Here is a 23,538-nt window from a genome sequence, read left to right as displayed (position 1 = left end):
GCACTGTAAATTTGATAATTTTCTTTTTTACATGTGTACTCATTCAAGGATACACACTAATGAAAGCTGGACTTGGCAAAGTAATTCTTAAAGTAGTGTCTCCAGTAATCTCCAAAGTAAATGTCTGAACAATTTTTTTGCACGTATATCTGCATACAATGTATAGTGGTCTGTAGATCCTCCTTGTTTGTCATATCCCATATTCCTCCGAATCAAGTACAGTATCCAGATTTCAGAAGAAAGTTAAGTTGCTACATCCTGACCGTCATTTAGATGCGTAAACCAAGTGTAAGCAGTAACAAAATGTTTTATAATATTTAGTTTCATTAAGGACACTGTTTCAGCATTTCTCTTTTTGTTTAACGTATTTTCAGGTATCTGCACTTTAATCAAATAGAAACATTGGATCCTGAGTCCTTTACCCATCTTCCAAAACTTGAAAGGCTGTAAGTTTGTTTATCTTGGGGTAAGATATGGAAGAGTCAGCTTGCTTCTTTGTTTGAATTAAATCAGCTGTTTTAGTCTTTTTTTTTTGTAATTGTTAAGTAGCTTTTGCCAAGAATACCTTGTGCAGGCTGACCTTAGGAACATTACTTATATTTTTTCTGTTGCAAAACTATTTCTCAAATAGTTGTGATTGATATTTGACCTAAATAAATGTTGTGAATGGGGAAGATTTGTATTTTGAACTCCCTTCTTTTTGGCTGGTTTATTACTATGTTGCTTCTTTTTTTTCTTTTTTTTTTTTTTTTTCTCTCATATGGACACAGCAAATACACCTTAGAAGCTATCCAAAAATTAGTAGCCAGTGAATTAATGAAATAGATTATTAAAAAAAAAAAAAAAGTAAGATTGCTTTCTCTTAAACTACTTTCAGAAGTATGTAAGCGAAATGCATACATGTCAAAATCTGAAATATTACCTGCATATTTCTGTGCTTTTTAACAGATTTTTGCATAACAACAGAATAGCTCATTTGATTCCTGGAACGTTTAGTCACTTAGAATCTATGAAGAGACTGTAAGTAAATTAAACTATTACATTGTATCTCCTCTTGCAATGTTTGTCTTCCTTGACAAGTCTTTTCATTGTGTAACTATTATAAATGTTGAATTATTTTTTCTGACTGTGCTCCAGTTGGTTACTTACACAGAGTGAGACAATTGTTTCATATCTTACCATCTTTAATGACCAACTAAATCTTTTTGTTTGTTTCCTGTCTTCAAATTATTTGTAGTCATATAGTCATGTTCACCATCAGCCCTTTGTCATGTAAATTAAATAATATACACAGCTCTTCTTTTTTTTTCTTCCTTGTCTGTGTCTTGTAAGGTAATCCTTGTATGTTATCCCTGACCATTAGATTATTTGAATTGCTTTGTTTAATTGTTTTTCTTATCTGATTATAAATAATGTCTGTTGAAACATGCTCAGAGATGCAAGAATGTAATTATCACTTTCAAAACCCAGCTCCTCTTAAAATGCCATTCACATGGAAAATTAGAGGCATCTTAGTCCCTCAGGAGCACTTCAAATTTTGGCTTGATCTTGACAGTGCTGCAGTGAGACTATTTTTAGAATCATGTAAGGTAGCCATTTTGAAAAAGACATAGCCTCGTGCTGGGAGGACCACTGAGGGTGGGCTGTGCCACACAAACTCATCTGCCAGAAGAGATCACAAGTGAAATAATAAGATGATGTTACTGTAGCACTGCTGCTTTAGGGCCATTGAGCCATTTCTTAAACCATACTTTTAACTGCAGAGGAGAGGTGGAATAAAGTGAATTTTGATGATGTATCCACTTTCCTGGAGTAGCTGCTTCACTTGTACATTGTCTGTGGTTCTGTGGAGCTCAAACAAACAAAAAAGGGATGCTTCTTCATATAATGTTTAAGTAAAGGGGTCTTTTGATAGTGGCCAGTACTGGGATGGTTCACTGGGCTGGGCTGACCTGCTGTCTTTGAGCTGATACGGCTTATCCTTAGAGGCATTTGTAAGGCAGCTTGTAGAATGGTTTTCTTTGTCCTTGCCTGTTTATCACAGAGCAGCAAGGAATACAGAGCATCTGGGCATTTGAACTACAGGTTAAAAACAAAACAATACAAATAAAAAAAAGAGAGAAAATGTCCCCCAAAGCCACACCAAACTATTTTGCCATGCAACTTTTTTTCTGATTAATGCTTTTAATGCTACAAATTTCTGTACTTAATGCTTCTTTTTCCTACAGGGCTCTACCCTAGAAAGTGCAGTGTTCCACCTAGTAACTGGAAAGTCAGCCAAATTTATGGGTTCTCGTTATAGGCAGGTGTGTTAGGAGATTACTGACCCACTAAACTCAGTGAAAGCTTAGCCCTTAAATAAAACTGTGGGTCTTTGTCTCAGTTGCCTGATCAGCAAAATGGGAAGTTGTAAAACTGTCAAGTTAACTGTGAGGTTACTGTAGTACCAAGTATTAAACAGAAAAAAAATGTGGGGAGAATTGTATATGTTCCTTATGTAAGCAAAGTATGCATGACTTCTAAATAAATTCAGATTTTTTCATTGATTGTTGGGGTTAGAAGAAAGATGTGTATATGCTTGCTAGGTTGAACACAGGCCTACCCGTGTGGTAGAAATAATACACATTTTTGTAATAAAGACTGCCAGAATGCATATAAGCAAAGTGACAACCATCTGTTTCTGAGGCTGCCCTTTGTAAATAGTTTGAGCTTGCTAACAGGAATTGTGGCCGCTTGTTCTATGCAGGCGTTTAGATTCAAATGCTCTTCACTGTGACTGTGAAATCCTTTGGCTGGCAGAGCTGCTGAAGACATACGTGGAGTCAGGCAATGCTCAGGCAGCCGCTACCTGTGAATACCCACGCAGGATCCAGGGGCGGTCGGTGGCCACGATAACACCAGAGGAACTGAACTGTGGTGGGTTTGCTGCTTTGTGCTGACTTCTTCGGTGTATTGAACATACCCAGACTGTGTTTTGTTGGTCAGAATTTGCTCTTCTGTTCCCTCCCCACTTTGAGTTAACAGTGCTGATTTCCAGAAATCCCTCTGTGTTCCTTCACTTTTTTGCTTCACTGCTTTTTGTCTGCTTCTGGCAGTATTAGTCATTTTTACCCTAAGACTACGTTTACTGAAACAAGTATATTCACATTTGAAATTTGGTATTGAGAAATTTAATGCGATTATTCAGGAGGAAATTATTTTTCATTTTATGTTTCAGATTTGATTGTCATCTAGGGTCTTTTAATGTTGTGGGTGTCATATGTTCCCTTTTGCATGTGGGAGAGTGAAATAAAGAGAACAAACATAGTTGTTCCTGATTTCACAGAATCTGTTAAAACTCCTGCTAACTGTGCTGTGTTAGTTTAGGGTTTTCTTTTACTCTTCTGTATGTATACTCTTCTGTATGTATAGTGCACAGGCACTGAAACCCTCTGTCACTACAAGATTACTTCACACCCAGGGCTCAGCTCCCTTTCTGAAACCGAAATGAAGGTTTCTTGCCAGGTGATGAGCATTTGCCTGTGAAGATATAAAATAAGTAAATTGCCCTTTTGTTTGTATGTTGGGTTTCTGCCGGGAAGAATTATGACCATAAGTGTCTGCAAGGTTCTTGAATAATATAACGAAAGAGGATTTAATATGAGAATAATTCGTATGGCATCCTCCCAGTTCTCTGCACATCTAAGGATCCAGAATATGGAAACTGCAGGAAATAAGCTGGACAAATTATTCTGTAGGAGATAGGGTTAGGTGCTGATACTTATCTAAAGGAAGTTATTTTAAATGGCACTTGTGCTTGCTGCTTTAAAGTTTGTTCTTAATAAGCAAATTGAGCCTTTGTTCAAGTAAATAGAACAGCTACTTTAGAACCTGATACAAATTTGCACAATTCATTTCCAGTCTGATTAAAGTTCCTAGGAAACAATAGAGGTCAGAAAGGCAGCAGTCACCTTTAGATAGGTAAAAATGAGTTTAATTCTGATTAAGCTTATAAATGTTTAATCTTTAAACATTTGTGGAAAATATTTTTCAGTAAGGTGCATGGAAAAGTGTTTATTTACCATTCTTTAGTAGTTTTGAAACAAGTAAAGGATCTTTATATATTTTATTTTTGATACAGAGAGGCCAAGAATTACATCAGAGCCTCAGGATGTGGATGTTACCTCAGGGAATACAGTGTACTTCACTTGCAGAGCTGAAGGCAATCCTAAACCAGAAATTATTTGGCTTCGAAACAAGTAAGTTCAAAAAAGGAAGAGAGGAACTTGATGTAAGTATGTTTGTGTGTGTACATTGCTGGGTGCATGACCAAACACATTACTTCTAACATTTGGAATAGTAACAGCAGAAACATATTCTAGTAAAAAGTAGTATATGGAGCAATAATGGCCTGGATCTGTTTTATTAGTAATTCTAAACTCTTATGAGCTGATAATTTTAGAAAGTGACTATAATACGTAAACTTTTCAACTGTAGTTATACATACAAAGTTGCTCTCAACTGTAAAACTTTAAATCACTTGAATGTAAGTACCAGACAATCCAACATGATCACATTGCACATGCAGTTGGTGAGCTTAGCTAGTGTTTGAATGTGCAGCTTAGATCTGCTTACATCACGTTTTGAGGCTGAACGATAGTTGCTTTTATACAGAGATCCAGCTAGACAAGAGTTGGGTTTCAGAATAGGTGGTCTTTGAACACCAGCTCCAAAGCAGGAAGATTTCCTCTGATGTGTAGCTTCATCCCAGAAGAGGGAAGATGGTATATCAGTTGCCCTAGGTCAATACATGGAGGGTGGGCACATGCATACATCATAAGATTGTAGGGTAATTCTTGTGGGAGGGAACCTCTGCAGATATCTAGTGCAGCCTTTTGCTCCAGGCAAGGTCAGCTGTGGGAACAACTCAGGTTGCTCAGGGCTCTGTCCAACCAAATCTTAAAATCCTCCAAGGGTGGAGGTGGCACGAATTCTCTGGACAACCTGCTTGAATGTTTCTCCTTGCTGCTTGAGAGCGTAGGATCTATAAAAGCATGTGCATCTCTTGGGGGCCCATGGGCTGGTCTATCTGCTCAAGCTATGCCCAGGCCCTGCCTTGTTTCATCAAAGACCAGAAAAGTAGTGTGGAACCAGCCACATGGCAACGTTTCACATGCCCTAAACCTATATGAACTTACAGTGGACAGATGATTTGTGAGTTTGCCGCTGGCTTAATCAGACTTTGGCTTATTAACTCTCTTAAACAAACGGAGATCTTGATCTGGAAAACACATTCCTTCACAGTTCATATTAATAAGTGAACCATTTTAGTTTGTCAGTTTCAGATAAAATGGAACAAGGTGGAGTTGTAGTTCTGCAACTTACTGCTGGTTTCAGAGAGAACTCCACATGAGACAAGGGTACAGCGTTTATGGAGTATGTAAAGAGCAGAGACTTAAAACTTGGATGGTATAATTATTTCATTAAAATTTTCTTTGGCTCATGAACTTTTTATAATAAACAAAGAAAACATGTATTCGGAATACACATATGAAAGAGTTTAAAGAAGAAATTTGAGCTTCGGGTGTGGGATTATTGACTCTGGCTTGTTTCCTAGCTGCATGAATGAGAGCAAAACTTTCTGCAAGGTAGTTGAATATGGCAAGATTACAGTCAAAAGGCATTAACCTGTTGAGCAGTTGTTGAATGTTGCATAGATCAGCAATTGGTCTTGGTTTTGTACACATGGGATGAGCTCTTCATCCCTACTCTGTGCTTTCTTCATCATGTAGTGAGGGATGGAGTGAGAAACAGTTCCTTCAGTACAATGCCCTTACTGTACTAAGATCATATCAAGAAATGTTGCAACCACGACAGCCTGATGAGCTGATCTTGACTTACATTTCAAGCCAGTGCAAATTACAGTCAGGTTCATAACTGCTCCTTGAACAATCCAGAGGCAGGCTAGCACCAAGATGGTTTTATATAACTAGTCCTACTCTTAGTAGAACGTATTTTGAGTAGTGAATTTACCTAGTGTAATTCCAGAGGAAACATTTGAAATTGTTTTGCCACTTAGAAAAGCTTGTATCCTCAGAAGGGAAAGAGACAAGTTATGGTTTTTTGTCCTCTTTTTTTTTTTTTTTTTTTTCCACATAAGCTGTTACTCATAAAAATATTTTGGCTTTTCATTTTGAAGATGTAGTGCTTGCTTAAAAAAAAAGGGTTCTTTTTAGCTTTTCCTCTGCTTTTTCTCTTCAGGAGAAAACGAAAAGCTCTATTTTATTTAACACAGTAAAAAACTTAAAATTTTTCCAAGTTATTTTTGGTTAATTTAGTTTTTTATTATTTGACAGTTTTCTGTGCTTCTGATTTAAAGGTTTAACTCCAGCAGATTCTTTTCTTCACAGTAATGAGCTCATTATGAAAGAAGATTCTCGTCTAAACTTGTTAGATGATGGCACATTAATGATTCAAAACACTCAAGAAACTGACCAGGGCATTTACCAGTGCATGGCAAAAAACGTAGCTGGAGAAGTGAAAACTCAGGAAGTTACTCTCAGATATTTTGGATCACCAGGTAAACATTTAAAAAGATAACTGTTTTGATTATAGGACTGCTAAAAACAAGACCATAAGATTGCTAAAAAAAGGATTTTTTAAAATAAGAATGCATTGCTTCTTGTATATTCTTGACATGCAGAATACTTCTGCTTGGGTATCTCTAGAACTTTTTAGAACACATCTCTTTTAGCCTCTGCTTTATGTTTGCAAGTACCAAATTAATGTGCAGAACTGCACAGTTGATAATTGTTTCAAGGGGTTCTAAGGAAAAACAAAAAACAAAAAACAGATAAAAAGATTAGGATTAAAGCATGCAGTATTTGCACCAAGTTGAGTAGTACTTTGGAACAGAGACATCAATAAGAAAAAAAGTAAATTCCACGAACTATTTTAATATTTTGCCAAATTAATTCTCTCAGCTAAAAGTCATATTTAAGCACTGTTCTTTTCTCACAGCCAGGCCAAGTTTTGTGATTCACCCACAGAATACAGAGGTTTTAGTTGGAGAAAGTGTCACTTTGGAGTGCAGTGCAACTGGGCACCCTCAGCCACAAATTACATGGACCAAAGGTGACAGAACTCCTTTACCCAGTGACCCTCGCATCACGATAACTCCATCAGGAGGACTTTATATACAAAATGTCAAGCAGGAAGACAGTGGCGAGTATACCTGTTTTGCAACTAACAGCATAGGTAACATCCATGCTACCGCGTACATCATAGTCCAAGGTGAGTAAAATTAAACATGGAGTGACATGCTGTAAAACATATTATGAAGAGTATATTACAGCATATTGTATGGTTTTCTATTTTTTTTCTTTTTCCTTTCTTTTTTTTCTGAATGACCAGAACCAAAACATAATGGCTTTTTCTTTCAATTACACTAGTCCACAGGAGTGTTGCTGTATGTTTCACCAAGATTAAGATATTATACACTAAATCTCTGGATGTTAAGTTTCACTGATTATTCACAGAAGTTAACACCTGTGTTTTGAAATATTTATAGTTTAGTTGGTTACAGTTTGATGGTTTTGGTTTTTTTTGTGTGTTTTTGAATAAGCATGCAGTGTCTAGCTCATGGGGGACCAAATATTCTTCTATGACAATTAGAAATTCTAGAGATTAGGATTTATGTCTGGAGCACTAGGAACAGAGTTTCAAGTCTAAATCCATATCACTTCCTTCTGTAGAACCCTGAGTGAATGTAGGTACATTCTGCTGATTTTCATGGAAACAACCACTCTTCCAGCTGAGGCATTGGCAAAATTTTTCTATTCAAGAGCAATATGTCAGAAAACTTTCTTCTGTACATATGATTGGAGAATATACTTTTGCAAAAGTTTCAATGCTGAAACCTTTATTTGCAAAATGTTCTGATTAACACATTTACTTTTATCCTCATGTTAAGATCTGTTTGACAAACCATTCAGGTTGCACATGCTTGGTTAATGAGTTCAGTTTTAAAGTTATGCAAAACCGTCTGTCCATGTGGTTTGTTCATTTATCATTCACCAGTGGATGACTGTGGTTTGAGAGCTGAACAAATTCCTTCTCACATTGATAATACCATGATATTATTGCAGAAACTGGCCACTCTATTTTCCTTCTGAGTAAAGGCAAGCAGAAACAACTAAGGAAACTTTTGACCACATTCCATTTTCTCCATAGTTTATAAGAGGAGTTTTTGAAAGACAGAAAAGGAAGGTATTTTAACCCAGGAGCACTCTGATTCTTTAAATTTACTGTCCATCTTTCTTTGGATCTGTGGCAGTAGCTCCCAGAGATCTTCACCAATGCCAGGACACAGCATGATGGGATGTTCCTGTTGCTCTTAACTTTCATCCCTAAAGTGCTTACAATGTGAAAGGGTCCCATTGGCAACCCATTTCCTACCCTTATGAGCCTTTCATGTCACACAGAAAATTGTACATCATTTCAGACAGTCATGCATTTTTCAGTTCTTGTTTTTTCGCTTCTATAGCTCTGCCTCAATTTACTGTCACCCCTCAAGACAAAACAGTGATTGAAGGGCAGACAGTTGACTTCCCTTGTGAAGCACAAGGCTATCCACAGCCTGTTATTGCTTGGACTAAAGGAGGTAAGTTTGTTCTGCTTTTATTTTTAATCTTCTAGAATAGAATTTGGAATCTCTAATGAATTGAAGGAAAATGTGTGTATTTGTTTAGATGCTTCCGGCTCTGAAGGAAACAGAATTCATATTTCCCTTCTTTAGCTAGAAAAGGCAAAATATCCAGCAGAAGCTAGTTGCCCCAGAGTTCTTCAGTAAAAAGGACTCACAGAAATATATGCCTTCATAACAGATTCCTGCAAAAAATATGTTTAAGAAATGTGAGACAAAACACATGCAGCAATATCTATTATTGACAATTTACAACAGAAGAAATCAAGTGGTCCATCATTGACTGGAGATGTAAAGTATGGTGGGATGTGCCCTCTTCACAAACCACACCAGTCCAGGCTGCCATCAGTACAATTTTTATCCACCACATTTCTGTCAGAGTAAGTGGATCAGCAGGAACACTGGGATCCACTCTGCTGACTGCTGGGGCTGTAAAGACACTAAGCCTAGTACAGTGGGAAGAAATACTGTAGTGGATGTTGTAAATAGAAGTAGATGTGCCAGTTCTATTAAATGAAGTCGTTCTAGCAGGAAAAGAAACACATAAGGAATTTTGAATTATGATAGATAAAGCAGATCTCTAACAAACACTTGAACATCATGATTCTGATAACGTCCCTGTTTCTCCCTCTGCCAAAGTTGCTCTAATCAAATGAGATGTCCAGAAAGGAAGAAGAGGGTACAGGCACTGCTGTGCCTTCATTTAATTTGTATTGTATTACATTATATTGCATTTTTTCAGACCTGTGGGTGGTTATTGGTTCTCTAGATGTCGTAGGCAAATGAGATGAATTGTGACTGTCTTACATACAATAATAGGAAATTATCATTAATACCAAAAGGCATTCTTCTAGTGCCCTCTTGTTAGGATGCTTTTTTTATGTTCCTTGGATGAAAATACTGAAATATCACAAAAGGTGACAGGGGAGAGATCAGGATTATGGTTTTATGTATTTATATATTTGTGTGTTTGTATTCTGTGATTTAAAACTTTCAGAAGTTGTTTCTTTTTAAGAGACTTCTATTTGCTTCCAGTGTTCTATCAAATTTAAAATCTTCCAGATTTTCCTTTTACTGGAACAAAAAGACTTTGTTCTCTACTGTTATAAACAGCAAAAGCTATTTCTCTGTATTTCAGGAGGCCAGTTGTCTGTTGACAGAAGACATTTAGTCCTATCTTCTGGTACTCTGAGAATCTCCAGAGTTGCCCTGCATGACCAAGGACAGTATGAATGCCAAGCTGTCAACATCATTGGATCTCAAAGGATTGTTGTGTACCTGACTGTACAGCCTAGAGGTATGTTCTCCACATTAAAATACACTGTGCTTGTATTATTTCATTTTTTTTTCTGAAATGAAGACATAGTATGTCATATGTGTGAATATGAAATAGGTTAAATTTATCTTAGTTTAGAGTTAAAAAGTTTTTAAAGTGGATCTTAAATAAGACTTGGGGTTTTTTTCTGAACTTTTGCTGAATATTACAATGAATATAAGGTGCTGGGTTTGAATTGTAATGTGTCTTACTGGGTTTTAAAAATGGATTGTGTGTGTCAATGTGCCTGGATGGACTTTATTTAAGGTCACCTGGAGAATACATGACCTTACAATTAAGCATGGCCTTTTTTGATAAGAGATTTAATATTTATTTGATAAGAGATTTATTATTTATTTATTATTTATTATTATTTATTATTTAGAAAAGTTGCTGTTCTGGTTGTTGCCCATAATTCACATTTCTCATCATTATTTCTGAGCACATCTATATTTAGCTTGCAGGTAGTTTTTAATAAACAGCATATAGGGAGGCTTTATAGGATCTGAGGTGTTGATCTTGATTTGAAGGAAACTAGGATTAAAAAATGTGCTGTTCACAATGGAATTAGGTGGCTATTCCTTAACAATGGAAGGTCATTTGATCTTTAAGGCCTAGGGCTTGTTGGGTTTAGATGCTCAAGGGTTTTGGTTGGGGTAGTCAGAGTTGAGTAAGTTCTGGAAAGTACTTTTTCTGTTAAAAAAAAAAAAAAAATCTGTGTTGCTGCTATTTAAAATTTAAAACTTGACAAATTTTGACAGAAGCAAATTTCACATCGTTCTGCTGATTTGGTTCTAAGTTAGCTATTCACAGGTTGGGTTTCTTTTTTTTTCAGAGCTGTTAACTTAAGGATCTTCGTGTTTTTGGCAGTTACTTGCCTGTTTGGTAAGAAGTTAAGTGTATGTAAAACATCAGCCTAAGGAGATATTAAGAACAAGGAATGCTATCTTTAAGGTGTAGTTAGAAGCAATTAAAACTTGCAAACAGAATAGGATTATACATTAAGAAATGTTGGGTAACTGAAACAAACGAACAGTGCTGATTTTTTTTTTCAGTGACTCCTGTATTTGCCAGTGTTCCTAGTGACATGACGGTTGAAGTTGGCACAAACGTGCAGATCCCATGCAGCGCTCAAGGAGAGCCAGAGCCAGTAATTACATGGAATAAGGTAATAGAGTGCCAGTAATATAGACATTGAACAACCTATATGTTTCAGTAACAATTCTTTGTGAATATCCAATTAATATTCCTACTTTCAATGATAGTAATAAAAGCATTAAAGTAACGAAAATCATTGTAATGCTGAGTCCTTTTAGATTGTTAGAGCTTCAGCCAGGACATGTTTTGGTAACTCTTTGGTAGCCCATCACTTTGAGAAAAAAGAAGAAAAAAAATAATTAAAAAAAATCAGCTTTGAAAACAAGGAGTGGATATACCCGAGTAACATAACACTGTGTTTTGCTGCAGGATGGAGTACAGGTAACTGAGAGTGGAAAATTTCATGTTAGTCCAGAGGGATACCTTACCATTCGTGATGTTGGAACTGCTGATGAAGGTCGATATGAATGTGTTGCCAGGAATACCATAGGATACTCCTCTGTTAGTATGGTACTTAGCGTTAATGGTAAGGTTTATGAGTTGGTCAGTGGTACGAACTAGATAATTACTTTTATAATAATTATCTAATTTGTAAGACGCAAAAAGTTCATCAAATGCTGAATTCTTTCTTTTATCTTTTTTTTTTTTTTTTAGATCTCTTGTGATCCTCTCATTTTTTTCCCATTTAATTCAGGAAGCTCTCTGTACAGATGTAAGACAGAAACATGTCAGCCAAAATGTCTCTGGGACTTAGGCTTCAAAACAAACAGTGTTCTGGGCTCCAGTTAATCATGCTTCTTCCCTCTTGAGTTATGATTTGGACCGGTTAAAATTTTCTGGTTGAATACACAGTCTAATCTCTTGAGATAACAAGAACTCCTGTGGCATTTTTCAAGAGGCACTTAAAGCTATTATTTGAAAATGGGGCAGCAGCCACTGTGAAATAATTCAGTAAAGTAGTAAAGTTGTAATACTCCTAAGAATGAAAAGGAAAAAAACAGAAAAAAAATGCAGAAAATATGATTTTATTCTAACTTTTTGAAAGTAATAATGGCAAATTTCTGTGTGATGGGAGTAGATCATGTTTTTGTTGCTTAAAAATCAATTGATAGGTTTTTAACAAGCAAATTGCCATTTTTCTCTTCCTCTCAGAAAAATATGCCTTGAAAGGCTTGTATGGAGCTTTTACTTTTAATATTTATTGGCCTAAAAAGCGAAATACTGTCAACAAAAAGGTCAAACAAAAATAAAGTACTGTAGAGTTAACATTTGACTAAGGTTTATGATTCATCCTGCATGTACTGTTAATCAGAAAGATAGCTCTGCAGAACACATATCTAAGGTGAACACTGAGATTACTTCTATTGCAGGCAGCCTTGAGGAGAAAACCAGCTACTGTATTATTGTATCTATAACGGTGAAGTCCTAAGATGATTCAGGGTACACACTCTCCAAAACAACTCAAACAAGGGTAGAAAAAGCTGTAAATGATATTACATCATTCTTATCAATAATAATATGTCTCTATATGTCCCTCTATAGCTGCTACGGCAGTTGATAATTAGCATGGATCAAGGTCTATTCCAATTAGACATTGTGGTCAGCCCATTTTGAGTGCATAGAGAATGTCAGCAGCCCAAGGCAGCTGGCCTGAGGGCAGATCAAAGGCCTCCAGTAATACACAAATACAGAGCCAGATTCCTTTTATTGGACTATATTGATGGCTGAATTTGATTGCCCTGGTCCAGGCTGTGAAGCTCATGTGGACACAACTGAGCTGCCAGCAGTGAAGGAATAATGAAATGAATAATCTTTTCTTGCCCAGAAAAGAGAAAAAAAAAAAGTCATGAAAAGCTTGTAAACAACAGTTTTTATATCAGCTGATTTTGTACATCTGTTGACTTTTATTCCAGTGTTTTTGCTTTGGAATTTTTCCCTACTTTTAACCTTCTTCCTGTGTGGCTTTTCCAATCTAAACATACTCTGGAAATTGTTAGCTGTTGCCCCTGGATCTGGTAGTTCTTGGGTTAGGCTGAAAGGAAGGTTATTGGCCTTAGACGTTGTACAAACATTCAGCTGCAATTGAGCATGGCATGAAAAGGCCTATGCTTTAGTGTTCTGGTACTATGAAGAGTTGTAAAAGCCCTGAAGTATGTGATTTTTAACATAAATTACTTAGCTTAATAATATTAAAAGTGGAAAACAAAGTAGTAATCAAAGGAAATAAAATGAATATACGTTGCTTACCAGAGTGAATTCAGAAGTAAAGAGCAGTGTTAGTTTAGTGTAGGTTTTTGGGAAAGTACACAAATCTGTATTTTTCCTTTTAATTTTTTCCAATTTCAGTTTTTTTATTTGTTTTCATGAAATCTCTTTGTATTTATGTGGTTTATGTGTTCTAAAAGGCAAAATTAAGTCTATTAAGTAACACTCCTTTTAACCCCTTAAATTCTTGCATTGCATTCAGCCGTTTATTCAGTACTAATTGGATTCAAAGGGAAAACTTGATATTATTTCATTGGATATAGATCATGTTTTTCATATCAACACTGGAAAGCTGATAATACACCACAATCAAAAGGAACTTTTTATTCATTTTTGCTTACAACTGTAGGACTTACTAATGAGCAGTTAAACCCCTTGCACGTTTATCCTTACATTATTTTTAGAATTATAGGTAAGATGACTTTTAAACTTGTGTTAACTATTATTTTAACTTAATTTTTCTCCTCTGTAATATGCTTTGTTAGAATTCCAAAGCGGTTAAGAATTTTGTATTTGGACAAACTAATGCTTAAAGAACAGGGGTTTACTTTGTACAACTGAAATGATGTCGTGTCTAGACTTTGTTTTATAGAAGTTTCTTTTTGTGTGTGGTCATTTTTGCAATAACATGTGAATTCCTCTTTCTGTAGTCCCTAATGTCAGCCGAAATGGAGATCCTTTTGTACAAACATCAATTGTGGAAGCAATTGCAACTGTTGACAGAGCAATAAATTCAACACGTACGCATCTGTTTGACAGGTATCCCCTCCTTTTTAACAGATAAATCAAAATTAAAGTATATACTAGAAGAAATTGAACATTTAGTAAGCAAGAAGCCATTTTATTATTTTAATGAATGTTAATGTGGGTTTAGTTCTGGGAATAATAGTAGTTCAGCATGGAAGGATTCCTACTGCTGAAATACTAAGTAGTAGAGACCAAATATTTGTCTGTTGATCTCTTTACTCAGTGCAATAGTTTTTCTAGGAAGACAGTGTGTTATAATAGGATAGTAACTCTTTATTTCCATATTCTTTCATTAAATATATATATATTTGTTTTTGTTTGCCTTCCATTTTGAGATGAGTAACCAAGGTATGTTTTAATCATGTTGAAATTTTACTGTATGTAGTGTTATTTTACAACTCTTTTGTGCACTTACCATATTTTTTCAAATTATCTATTAGTCGTCCTCGTTCTCCAAATGATTTGCTAGCCTTATTTCGATACCCAAGGGATCCATACACTGTCGAGCAAGCAAGAGCTGGGGAAATATTTGAAAGAACATTACAGCTTATTCAAGATCATGTACAGGATGGTCTAATGGTTGACCTGAATGGAACAAGTCAGTATTCTTTCCTTATTTTTCTGTGATGGAATGTATTTGCCTTCTTAAGTCATTAATACTTCTAAGAGAGATTACCAGAGTCTGGGTCCCAATTGCAGAACCCTTATATCAAAATCAGTGACTTCACAAAACTTTACTAGAAAAACATTTACCTATTCAGTCCTTGGTTTGCACACTGCTACATTATGGTGAAACTCAATTTGATTGATTTGATTGAGCTCTCCCAGTAGAATGTTTCTACTTTTCCTTATGTTCACATATTAGGGAAAAACTCATGTTCGGATTCTTCTCCTAATCTTATTTGATATTATGGAAGTGCCTAATGCATCCTGTTTGCTAGCTGCTTATGTGTTAATTCATTAGGACCATTGCTTCATTGCAAAACAGATTTATCTATTTTGTATTGAAAAGAATCAGTAATTTATTACTATTTCTTTAGGTAGATTCATTTGGTGTCATCATTCAGAGAAAAGAGGCTACAACAAGAAGAGTCTGTATTCTTTACAAAACAAGGTTTCTACATGTACCACCATAGCAATCAAAGAATTATTTGCTACTCATTCTTTGAGTACTGTAGCAAACTAAGCTGTTTAACTCAGATCTCATATAGTGAGAAATAAATTTTTGCTGCTTTTTATAAAAATTAGAAAAATTTGTTGTTTAATATTTCTACATTTTAGGTATTGAACTCCAAGTTCAAATTCATGAAGTCCAGTTGGAGCGCATACAACTAATGTGTGTAAATGTGTGTATGGGTAGGCATGGGACACAGTACTGAAGCATTTGGAAATAATGACAGAGTTTTAGGAGAGCTTTTGAGACTTGAGACATAGCCAAAAGCTACACTGAAAATCTAGAGGAAATATTTTTACTTATTATATTTCTTTTGATGTTTATAATTGAGTATTTATTGTAACTTCCGAAAACTTTAACTCTGACTGACCCTGAACTATGCAAGTATTTATAAGACCAAAGACTGCAGGCTTTGTGTAGTACTGTAAATGTGATAGTAAAAGAACCTTGTTACTCGTTATTAGAGCTGAATAAATAATTAGTGCTAAAGTTAACCACAAAAACTTATATAAAATTATGTGAACGCTTGTGTTTTATAAGAGCAACACGATTTAATTTGCTTCTCTGATTAGATACATATGCAAACATATTAAATGCAAAACTCACACAGTGGAGTACAGCAGTAAGGATATTTGAAAACTAATGTGTGAGAATACCTTAGCTACTTTTCATTAGAATTTGTAATAGAAGAAATCAATCACCTAAGCCTTATAAAAAAATTAGCATTAAAGCATGTAAACACAAGTTAATGCACACAAAATCAGGCAACTTTCTGTGATATTGCAAATTCTTTTCACAACTTATTTTTCAGCCAAACAAAATCTATAGGAATCTGGCTTGTAGGGAAACCTGAATACTAGAACAAATCTGTTTTCATTTAAACAGCCTAATGCTTAGATCTTAATACTCAAATTTGTCCCTGTTTGGTTTTATTTCCAAATGCAGAACCCAATTAAAGGTATTATTTAGCACTTTTACATGGGGAACAGTTGAGAAACTTGACAATTTTGTATTCAGAGAATTTTTTGCAAAATCTTGGAATATAGCAAGGAAAAATGGTGGAGCCAAATTCTCTTCCTTAGTTCCAGATGGTGTAACAAGGGGAATGGCCACAAATTGCTGCTCTGGAAGTTCAGATTGGATGTTACGATACTTTCTCACCAGGAAGCCAGTGCAGTACTGGAACAACTTATCGAAAAAGGCTGAGAAGTCTCAGTCAGTGGAGTGTTCAAGACAGCTAGACAGGGGTACAGCTGAGCTGATCCAATCCTGGAGACTTACTTGCTTCAAGCAGGAGCCATTAAATCTAACCCCTAGTTGAATTTTGCCACCCACTGGAACGCAAAGCAGTGTCAAGGTTCCAGACATGAGTGGTGTGGATCCAAGAGGAAACCTGTGCCAAGTATAATGCAAACACTAATTTTTCTTAGCAGTGAACTGCTGTGAATTATGTGAATGCAGATTACTGCACACCACTTGTCTTACAGATCACACTTCTGTTTAGCTAAATTGCTCCTGGTGATTTTCCTATGTACTTTCTATTCTTTGTTTGTCTTAGAAGCATAGAATGGCCTGGGTTGAAAAGGACCACAATGATCATCGAGTTTCAACCCCCATGCTATGTGCAGGGTCGCCAACCATTAGACCAGGCTAACCAGAGCCACATCCAACCTGGCCTTGAATGCCTCCAGGGATGGGGTATCCACAACCTCCTTGGGCAATCTGTTCCAGTGCGTCACCACCCTCTGTGAAAAACTTCCTCCTAATATCTAACCTAAACTTCCCCTGTCTCAGTTTAAGACCATTCCCCCTTGTCCTATCGCTATCCACCCTCATAAACAGCCGTTCCACCTCCTGTTTATAGCTCTCCTCAAGTACTAGAAGACCACAATGAGGTCTCCCTGGAGCCTTCTCCTCTCCAAACTAAACAATCCCAGTTCCCTCAACCTTTCCTCGTAGGAGAGGTGCTCCAGCCCTCTGGCCTTCTTAGTGACCCTCCTCTGGACCCACTTTAAGAGCTCCACGTCCTTCCTGTACTGGGGGCCCAGGCTTGGACACAGTACTCCAGATGGGTCCTCACAAGAGCTGAGTACAGGGGGACAATCACCTCCCTCTCCCTGATGGCCACCCCTTTTTTAATGCAGCCCAGAACACAGTTGACCTTCTCCAGTTGACCTTCTGGGTCAAGAAGAAGGGAAGAAGGTCAACTGTGCTCTGGGCTGCAAGCACACACTGCTGGCTCATGTCCAGCTCCTCATCCACCAGGACCCCCAAGTCCTTCTCCGCAGGGCTGCTCTCAAGGAGATCTTCCCTCAGTTTGTATAAATACCTGGAATTGCCCCGACCCAAGTGCAGCACCCTGCACTTGGCCTTACTGAACCTCATTAGGTTTTCAAGATCACAAACTCCACCAAGGCATGGTCACTACAGCCCAGGCTGCCTCCAATCTTAACCTCTCTAATGCTCTCCTCTGCGTTAGTGAGCACCAGGTCCAGTAACCTCAGGTTGGTCCATCTATTACCTGGACCAGGAAGTTGTACTCAGCAGACTCCAGGAATCTCCTGGATTGTCTGCCACCCACCATGCCACTATTGCAGCACTACTGTCTTGCAGCGCTGCAACTTTTACTGCAATAAAGCAAAACAAAATAGCAATATGTTCACTGAATTATCAAGTCTTAAAGAGAAAATTTCAAAATCTAAATAAGTTGCTGAATTTTGAGTTTTTACTAACATGAGTAATTTTTTTCCATTCCTATCTATACTTTCTTAGGTGACCAAATAAAAAATGACCTCCTTTTGTGAAAGTTCTACTTGAATTGTCATTTTCCTCTCCTGATTTAATAGTAGTTATTCCTCAAATGAGTGAATGGTGCTATATACGTGATCACTGTTCTTTTTTAAATGATAATCTTATCTAAAATACAGTATAAAAAAATAACATTATAAATAAATGCACGATCTTTGGGAACCATGAGTCTACAAAGTCTTTGATTTTCCTTCTTCTCTCTTCTGGTTTCAGGTTATCACTATAATGACCTCGTATCCCCACAGTACTTGAATTTGATAGCTAATCTCTCGGGCTGTACAGCTCATCGACGAGTGAACAATTGCTCAGATATGTGCTTTCACCAGAAGTACAGGACACATGATGGAACATGCAACAATCTGCAACATCCCATGTGGGGCGCTTCTCTGACAGCCTTTGAACGTCTGTTAAAGTCAGTCTATGAAAATGGATTTAATTTGCCTCGGGGAATTGAACCCAGGAGACTCTCTAATGGATATGCACTCCCAATGCCTCGCTTGGTTTCAACTACTCTGATTGGAACTGAAACCATAACCCCAGATGAGCAGTACACTCACATGCTCATGCAGTGGGGTCAGTTTCTTGACCATGACCTTGATCTCACCGTTGCTGCCTTAAGTGAGGCGAGATTTTCAGATGGTCAGCATTGCAGTTCAGTTTGCACAAATGATCCTCCATGCTTTTCAATAATGATACCGCCAAACGATCCCAGAGTCAGAAATGGTGCACGCTGCATGTTTTTTGTACGCTCCAGTCCAGTTTGTGGAAGTGGCATGACATCTCTCCTGATGAATTCTGTGTACCCACGAGAACAGATTAACCAGCTGACTTCATATATTGACGCATCCAATGTGTATGGCAGTTCAGATCACGAAGCGCTGGAAATCAGAGACTTGGCCAGTCAAAGGGGTCTTCTGAGACAGGGCATCGTACAAAGATCTGGCAAGCCCCTTCTTCCGTTTGCTACTGGCCCACCAACAGAATGTATGAGGGATGAAAATGAGAGCCCCATTCCCTGCTTTTTAGCTGGTGATCAGCGTTCTAATGAACAGCTGGGTCTTACCAGTATCCACACATTATGGTTTAGAGAACACAACAGAATTGCCACAGAGCTTCTGAAACTCAATCCACACTGGGATGGTGACACAATATATCATGAAACACGCAAAATTGTTGGTGCAGAAATGCAACACATAACATTTAGCCACTGGCTACCTAAGATCTTTGGAGAGGTAGGCATGAAGATGCTTGGAGAATATAAAGGTTATGATCCCAGTGTTAATTCTGGCATAACTAATGAGTTTGCAACTGCCGCTTTTAGGTTTGGTCACACACTCATTAATCCTTTTCTGTATCGACTGGATGAAAACTTTGAACCTATTCCACAAGGCCATCTACCTCTTCATAAGGCATTCTTCTCTCCATTTCGGATTGTAAATGAAGGAGGCATTGATCCACTTCTAAGGGGATTGTTTGGTGTTGCTGGTAAGATGCGTGTCCCATCACAATTACTCAATACAGAGTTAACAGAAAGACTCTTCTCCATGGCACGTACTGTGGCTTTAGATCTGGCAGCTATGAATATTCAGAGAGGCAGAGATCATGGAATTCCTCCCTACCATGATTTTAGAGTTTACTGTAATCTTTCTTCAGCTCAGACTTTTGAAGATCTGAAAAATGAAATTAAGAATCCTGAAATCAGGGAAAAACTTAGCAGGTGAGCCTGAGGTGAAGAAAAACAATCAACTATCTAAATGTGCATGTGAAATTAGTAGCTAAATGTCTTATCTGGAAGAAAGTATTTGTTAAGAAAGGTGTAAAGAGATTTTTTTAGGAAACATTGATCTGTATCAGGAAATGAGGAAAATTCCCACATGTAGTTAGTTTCTCCACTTCTGGGTCTTGATGAGCAATATGAAGTTGCATGCATTCATGAAAGTATTAATTTGAAACATCTGTTTTTTATAAATGTTGCTAAATATGAATGTACTTTTAATGCAAGTTCATGTGCAGATCTACGCAATCAGGAAGCATGAACTAATCTAAAACAGGAATATAATTCATTGTATGTGCACTGTCTTTTCATGTGTGCGTTATTTATCACAAGTGAACTGTGTTCCTCTAGCTGTATTAACAACTGAAAATAAGTCTTCAGCTATCTTCCATCCCTAGTTTATCTACAAAAAAACAGAGACTGAGTCTTGGCTAGGGTAAAAACATACAGAAGGGCAAGAAATATTTATTAGGAATCTAAAGAAAACTACTAGAATAAAGGAAATTGTGGGATAGACTCCCGGATCCCCATGCTCTTACTCATATGCACAACCTACATTGCAGGATTTCTTGTAGGTACACCACAAATTCTTCACAAAAGATATAGGTCCGACACGGTCATTTTTTACTTTATGTTACCAATATATTTTCCCTTTAGTTTTATGGCATACTGTTTTTGTGTGTAGAGGTTTGTTGAGTTTTTGTTTTGTTTTGTTTTAATTAAATGAATAATATTTAATGATAAATATTTGTATTTTCCTTTTAATAGGTTGTATGGCTCCCCCCTGAACATAGACCTATTTCCTGCTTTAATGGTAGAAGATTTAGTTCCAGGAAGCCGACTGGGACCAACTTTGATGTGTCTGTTAAGCACTCAGTTTAGACGTATCAGGGATGGAGACAGGTAAATTGAACTACTGTGGAAACTAGAAGTAATTTTAAATTGAGAATGCTTAAAAGCAGTTGCAATGTCTTGTTTCAAGATCAATTTGCATTTATTATTTTCATTTGAAAGATAAAGAAAACAGGTACAAATATTGTTAAAAGCTGTGAAATCTGTTACTTTATATTGTGAATATGCCATACTGAGTTTCAAAAAGTATTTTTCAAAAAGTATTTTTTTTTTTTCCCCAAAGAAACATTTAGGGGTTATGGGAAAACATTGAATATTTAGGAAATGGGATTCTGCTGTCCAAAGAGTACAAATGTTTTGAAGCAGCATGCCAGAAAATAGTAAAATATTATTAGATACAATGAAAGCAACTCTCCCTTGAAAAACATTTACAATGGGAAGAGGATCAAAGCTGTCAGCACCATTCAAAATAAATGTGCCTGTGCAGGGAAAAGGAGTGATGTTTGAAGTGAGCCTAACTTCATATCAAGATGGAAATTTCATAATCTGTTTTTCTGATCCTAGTGCTAGAATTACATTGGTGACTGCCCAATGTCTTATGAAAATGATAAAATAAGTAGGTAAAATGAAATTTGTTGACCATTCTTCTAGGTCTAGCATAAAATAATGTTGAATTTTACATCAAGCTTATTTTTTATCACAGTTGATGAAAAAAGTATCAGTTTAGAATGGTATCACACAGGTTTGTGAGATGTAAACAAAATCACAGTTAGCGATTATTATATCTTAAAGTAGTGTAAAATCTTTCCAAATCCCAGACAGTGACTTAAAATGTTTTCTTTCAGAAGACTGGCTTCTTTCTCATCATAATGTATTATTTATGTTTTGCATGCATAATAGGCTTTTGGCCCTTTATGAATGAAAATCAAAATATATTATTCTAAGCCACAGTATTTTCTTCTTGAATCTCATGAATTACCTAAGCATATATTAACAAGACCCTAAGTTAATGTGGTCACTTGAATGAATTCAAAGAAAAAAAAATCTTGACTAAAATTAATTATCTGTTATCTTAATCATAAAATATGTATAGATTAGCCATTCTCTAATCTTTTCACCAATTCTATCAAATTATTTTTGTATCCATAGGAAAGATGTCTGGAGAAATAATTAGTATTTTAAAGTTGTACCTTTAAAGAACCTTAATTTTGGTAGTCTAATGCCATTTTTTATGCCCTAAGCTACTCAAGACATCAAAATACAACAAGAAGAGATGTCAAAGGTGTTGTTAGTGACTTAGGCCCTTTCAGAGTTTCAGCCCAACACTACCTTGGGTGGAAGCGATGCCTCTAGGCATCTGGATCACACCCTCAGACACAGTGTGTCTGGGCTCCTCGATATGTAAAGGATGTTAATGTCCTTGATAGCATTTAGAGGAGGGCAACAAATACATGCCCAGTGAGGAGAGGCTGAGGATGCTTGGGTTGCCCAGTCTGAAGAAGAGGAAGCCAAGAGATGACTTTACTGCTCCCTACAGGTCCCTGAGGAGGGGAAGCAGAGGGAGGTGCCAGGCTCTGCTTCTGGAAACTAATGGCAGAATGGGAATGGCACTGAGCTGCACCAGGAGAGGGTCACACTGGATATTAGGAAAAATTTCTTTACTCTGAGAGTGGTCAAACCCTGGAACAGGCTTCCTAGAGAAGTGGTTGATGCTCCATGCCTGTCAGAGTTCAAGAGGAATTTGTACAATGCCCTCAATTAATATGCTTTAACATTTGGTTACCCCTGGTCAGGCAGCTGAAGCTGATCTTTGCTTGGTCCCTTCCAATTGAACTATTGTATTCTAAAGTAAAGATGTCTGAGAATAGGATCTATAAAAAAGCTCATTTAATTTTTAATACAGTACTGCAAGTTTTCTGAAAAAGTACGTTTTGATTTTTCACTAGCAAACCTGTCTTTTCTGTGAGATTACAGGTTATGGTATGAAAACCCAGGTGTGTTCACACCTGCTCAGCTCACTCAGATCAAGCAGACATCTCTTGCCAGAGTTCTGTGTGACAATGGTGACAACATAACCAGAGTGCAGCATGATGTCTTCAAGGTGGCTGAATTCCCTTATGGATATAGCAGCTGTGAAGACATTCCTAAACTGGATCTCAGGATGTGGCAAGATTGCTGTGAAGGTCAGTAGTGTCTTTTTAACTCCTTTGATATAATGTAATTATCCCCATGGACAGAGTGTTCTCAGTTCAATATCTCAGAATTTAAGGCAACGTGAAAAGAAGGGTTCTATCTAGTATACTCAGCTGACATTAAAAGTGAGATGGAAAAAAAAACCTTCTGTAAGATATTACAAAATTTAGCTTTTAAGATGATAACTGTTTTGTCTTGTCTAGTAAACAACTCTGAAAAACAGATTCCTAGATAAGAAAAGTCTTCACTGGAAGATTTAGTCCAAAATGCTGGTCATCTGTGTGAGACTGGGAGAATAAGATACTTCAGATTTTGATGAAATCATGTATATTTTTTCATAAGGTATCATGTCAATATCATGTCCTAATTTTCACAAAGTTACTCAATTTTTTAAGCAATTCCTTTCCTACATTTGCCCTTCCCTTACTGATGATAATGGCTTATAAACCTCTAGATATTGTTGAGGTTGTCATTTTACCAACACAGCACAAAGTCTTTCAGTATCACTTCAAAATAATCCTCATATATACAAGAGGCATAAAGAAAAAATCAATTATCATTCTTCAAATGCTTTATCATAAGCAAATAAATTATGTTCTACCAGTTCAGAATAAGTTCACATTGCCAGA

At 36.7% G+C, this 23,538-nt stretch overlaps 1 protein-coding gene across 2 annotated transcripts in view; it reads left to right on the top strand.

Annotated features, from left to right (window-relative positions):
* The window catches only part of PXDN (peroxidasin), a 75,928-nt gene that overhangs the window by 38,833 nt on the left and 13,557 nt on the right, over window positions 1-23,538 (top strand). For both annotated transcript variants that reach the window (XM_004940497.5, XM_419931.8), the window contains 15 exons: window positions 375-446; window positions 949-1,020; window positions 2,747-2,916; window positions 4,121-4,238; window positions 6,390-6,559; window positions 7,000-7,272; window positions 8,525-8,641; window positions 9,822-9,980; window positions 11,054-11,166; window positions 11,466-11,622; window positions 14,012-14,120; window positions 14,549-14,706; window positions 18,304-19,807; window positions 20,633-20,767; window positions 22,691-22,899. In XM_004940497.5, the coding sequence (XP_004940554.2) occupies window positions 375-446; window positions 949-1,020; window positions 2,747-2,916; window positions 4,121-4,238; window positions 6,390-6,559; window positions 7,000-7,272; window positions 8,525-8,641; window positions 9,822-9,980; window positions 11,054-11,166; window positions 11,466-11,622; window positions 14,012-14,120; window positions 14,549-14,706; window positions 18,304-19,807; window positions 20,633-20,767; window positions 22,691-22,899 (3,536 nt within the window). The remainder of the gene's footprint in view (window positions 1-374; window positions 447-948; window positions 1,021-2,746; window positions 2,917-4,120; window positions 4,239-6,389; window positions 6,560-6,999; window positions 7,273-8,524; window positions 8,642-9,821; window positions 9,981-11,053; window positions 11,167-11,465; window positions 11,623-14,011; window positions 14,121-14,548; window positions 14,707-18,303; window positions 19,808-20,632; window positions 20,768-22,690; window positions 22,900-23,538) is intronic.

The sequence above is a fragment of the Gallus gallus genome, chromosome 3 (genome assembly GCF_016699485.2).
Source record: "Gallus gallus isolate bGalGal1 chromosome 3, bGalGal1.mat.broiler.GRCg7b, whole genome shotgun sequence".
Taxonomy (NCBI): Eukaryota; Metazoa; Chordata; class Aves; order Galliformes; family Phasianidae; genus Gallus; species Gallus gallus.
Note: the sequence above shows the minus strand (reverse complement) of the source record. Positions and strands in the feature narration are given on the sequence as shown.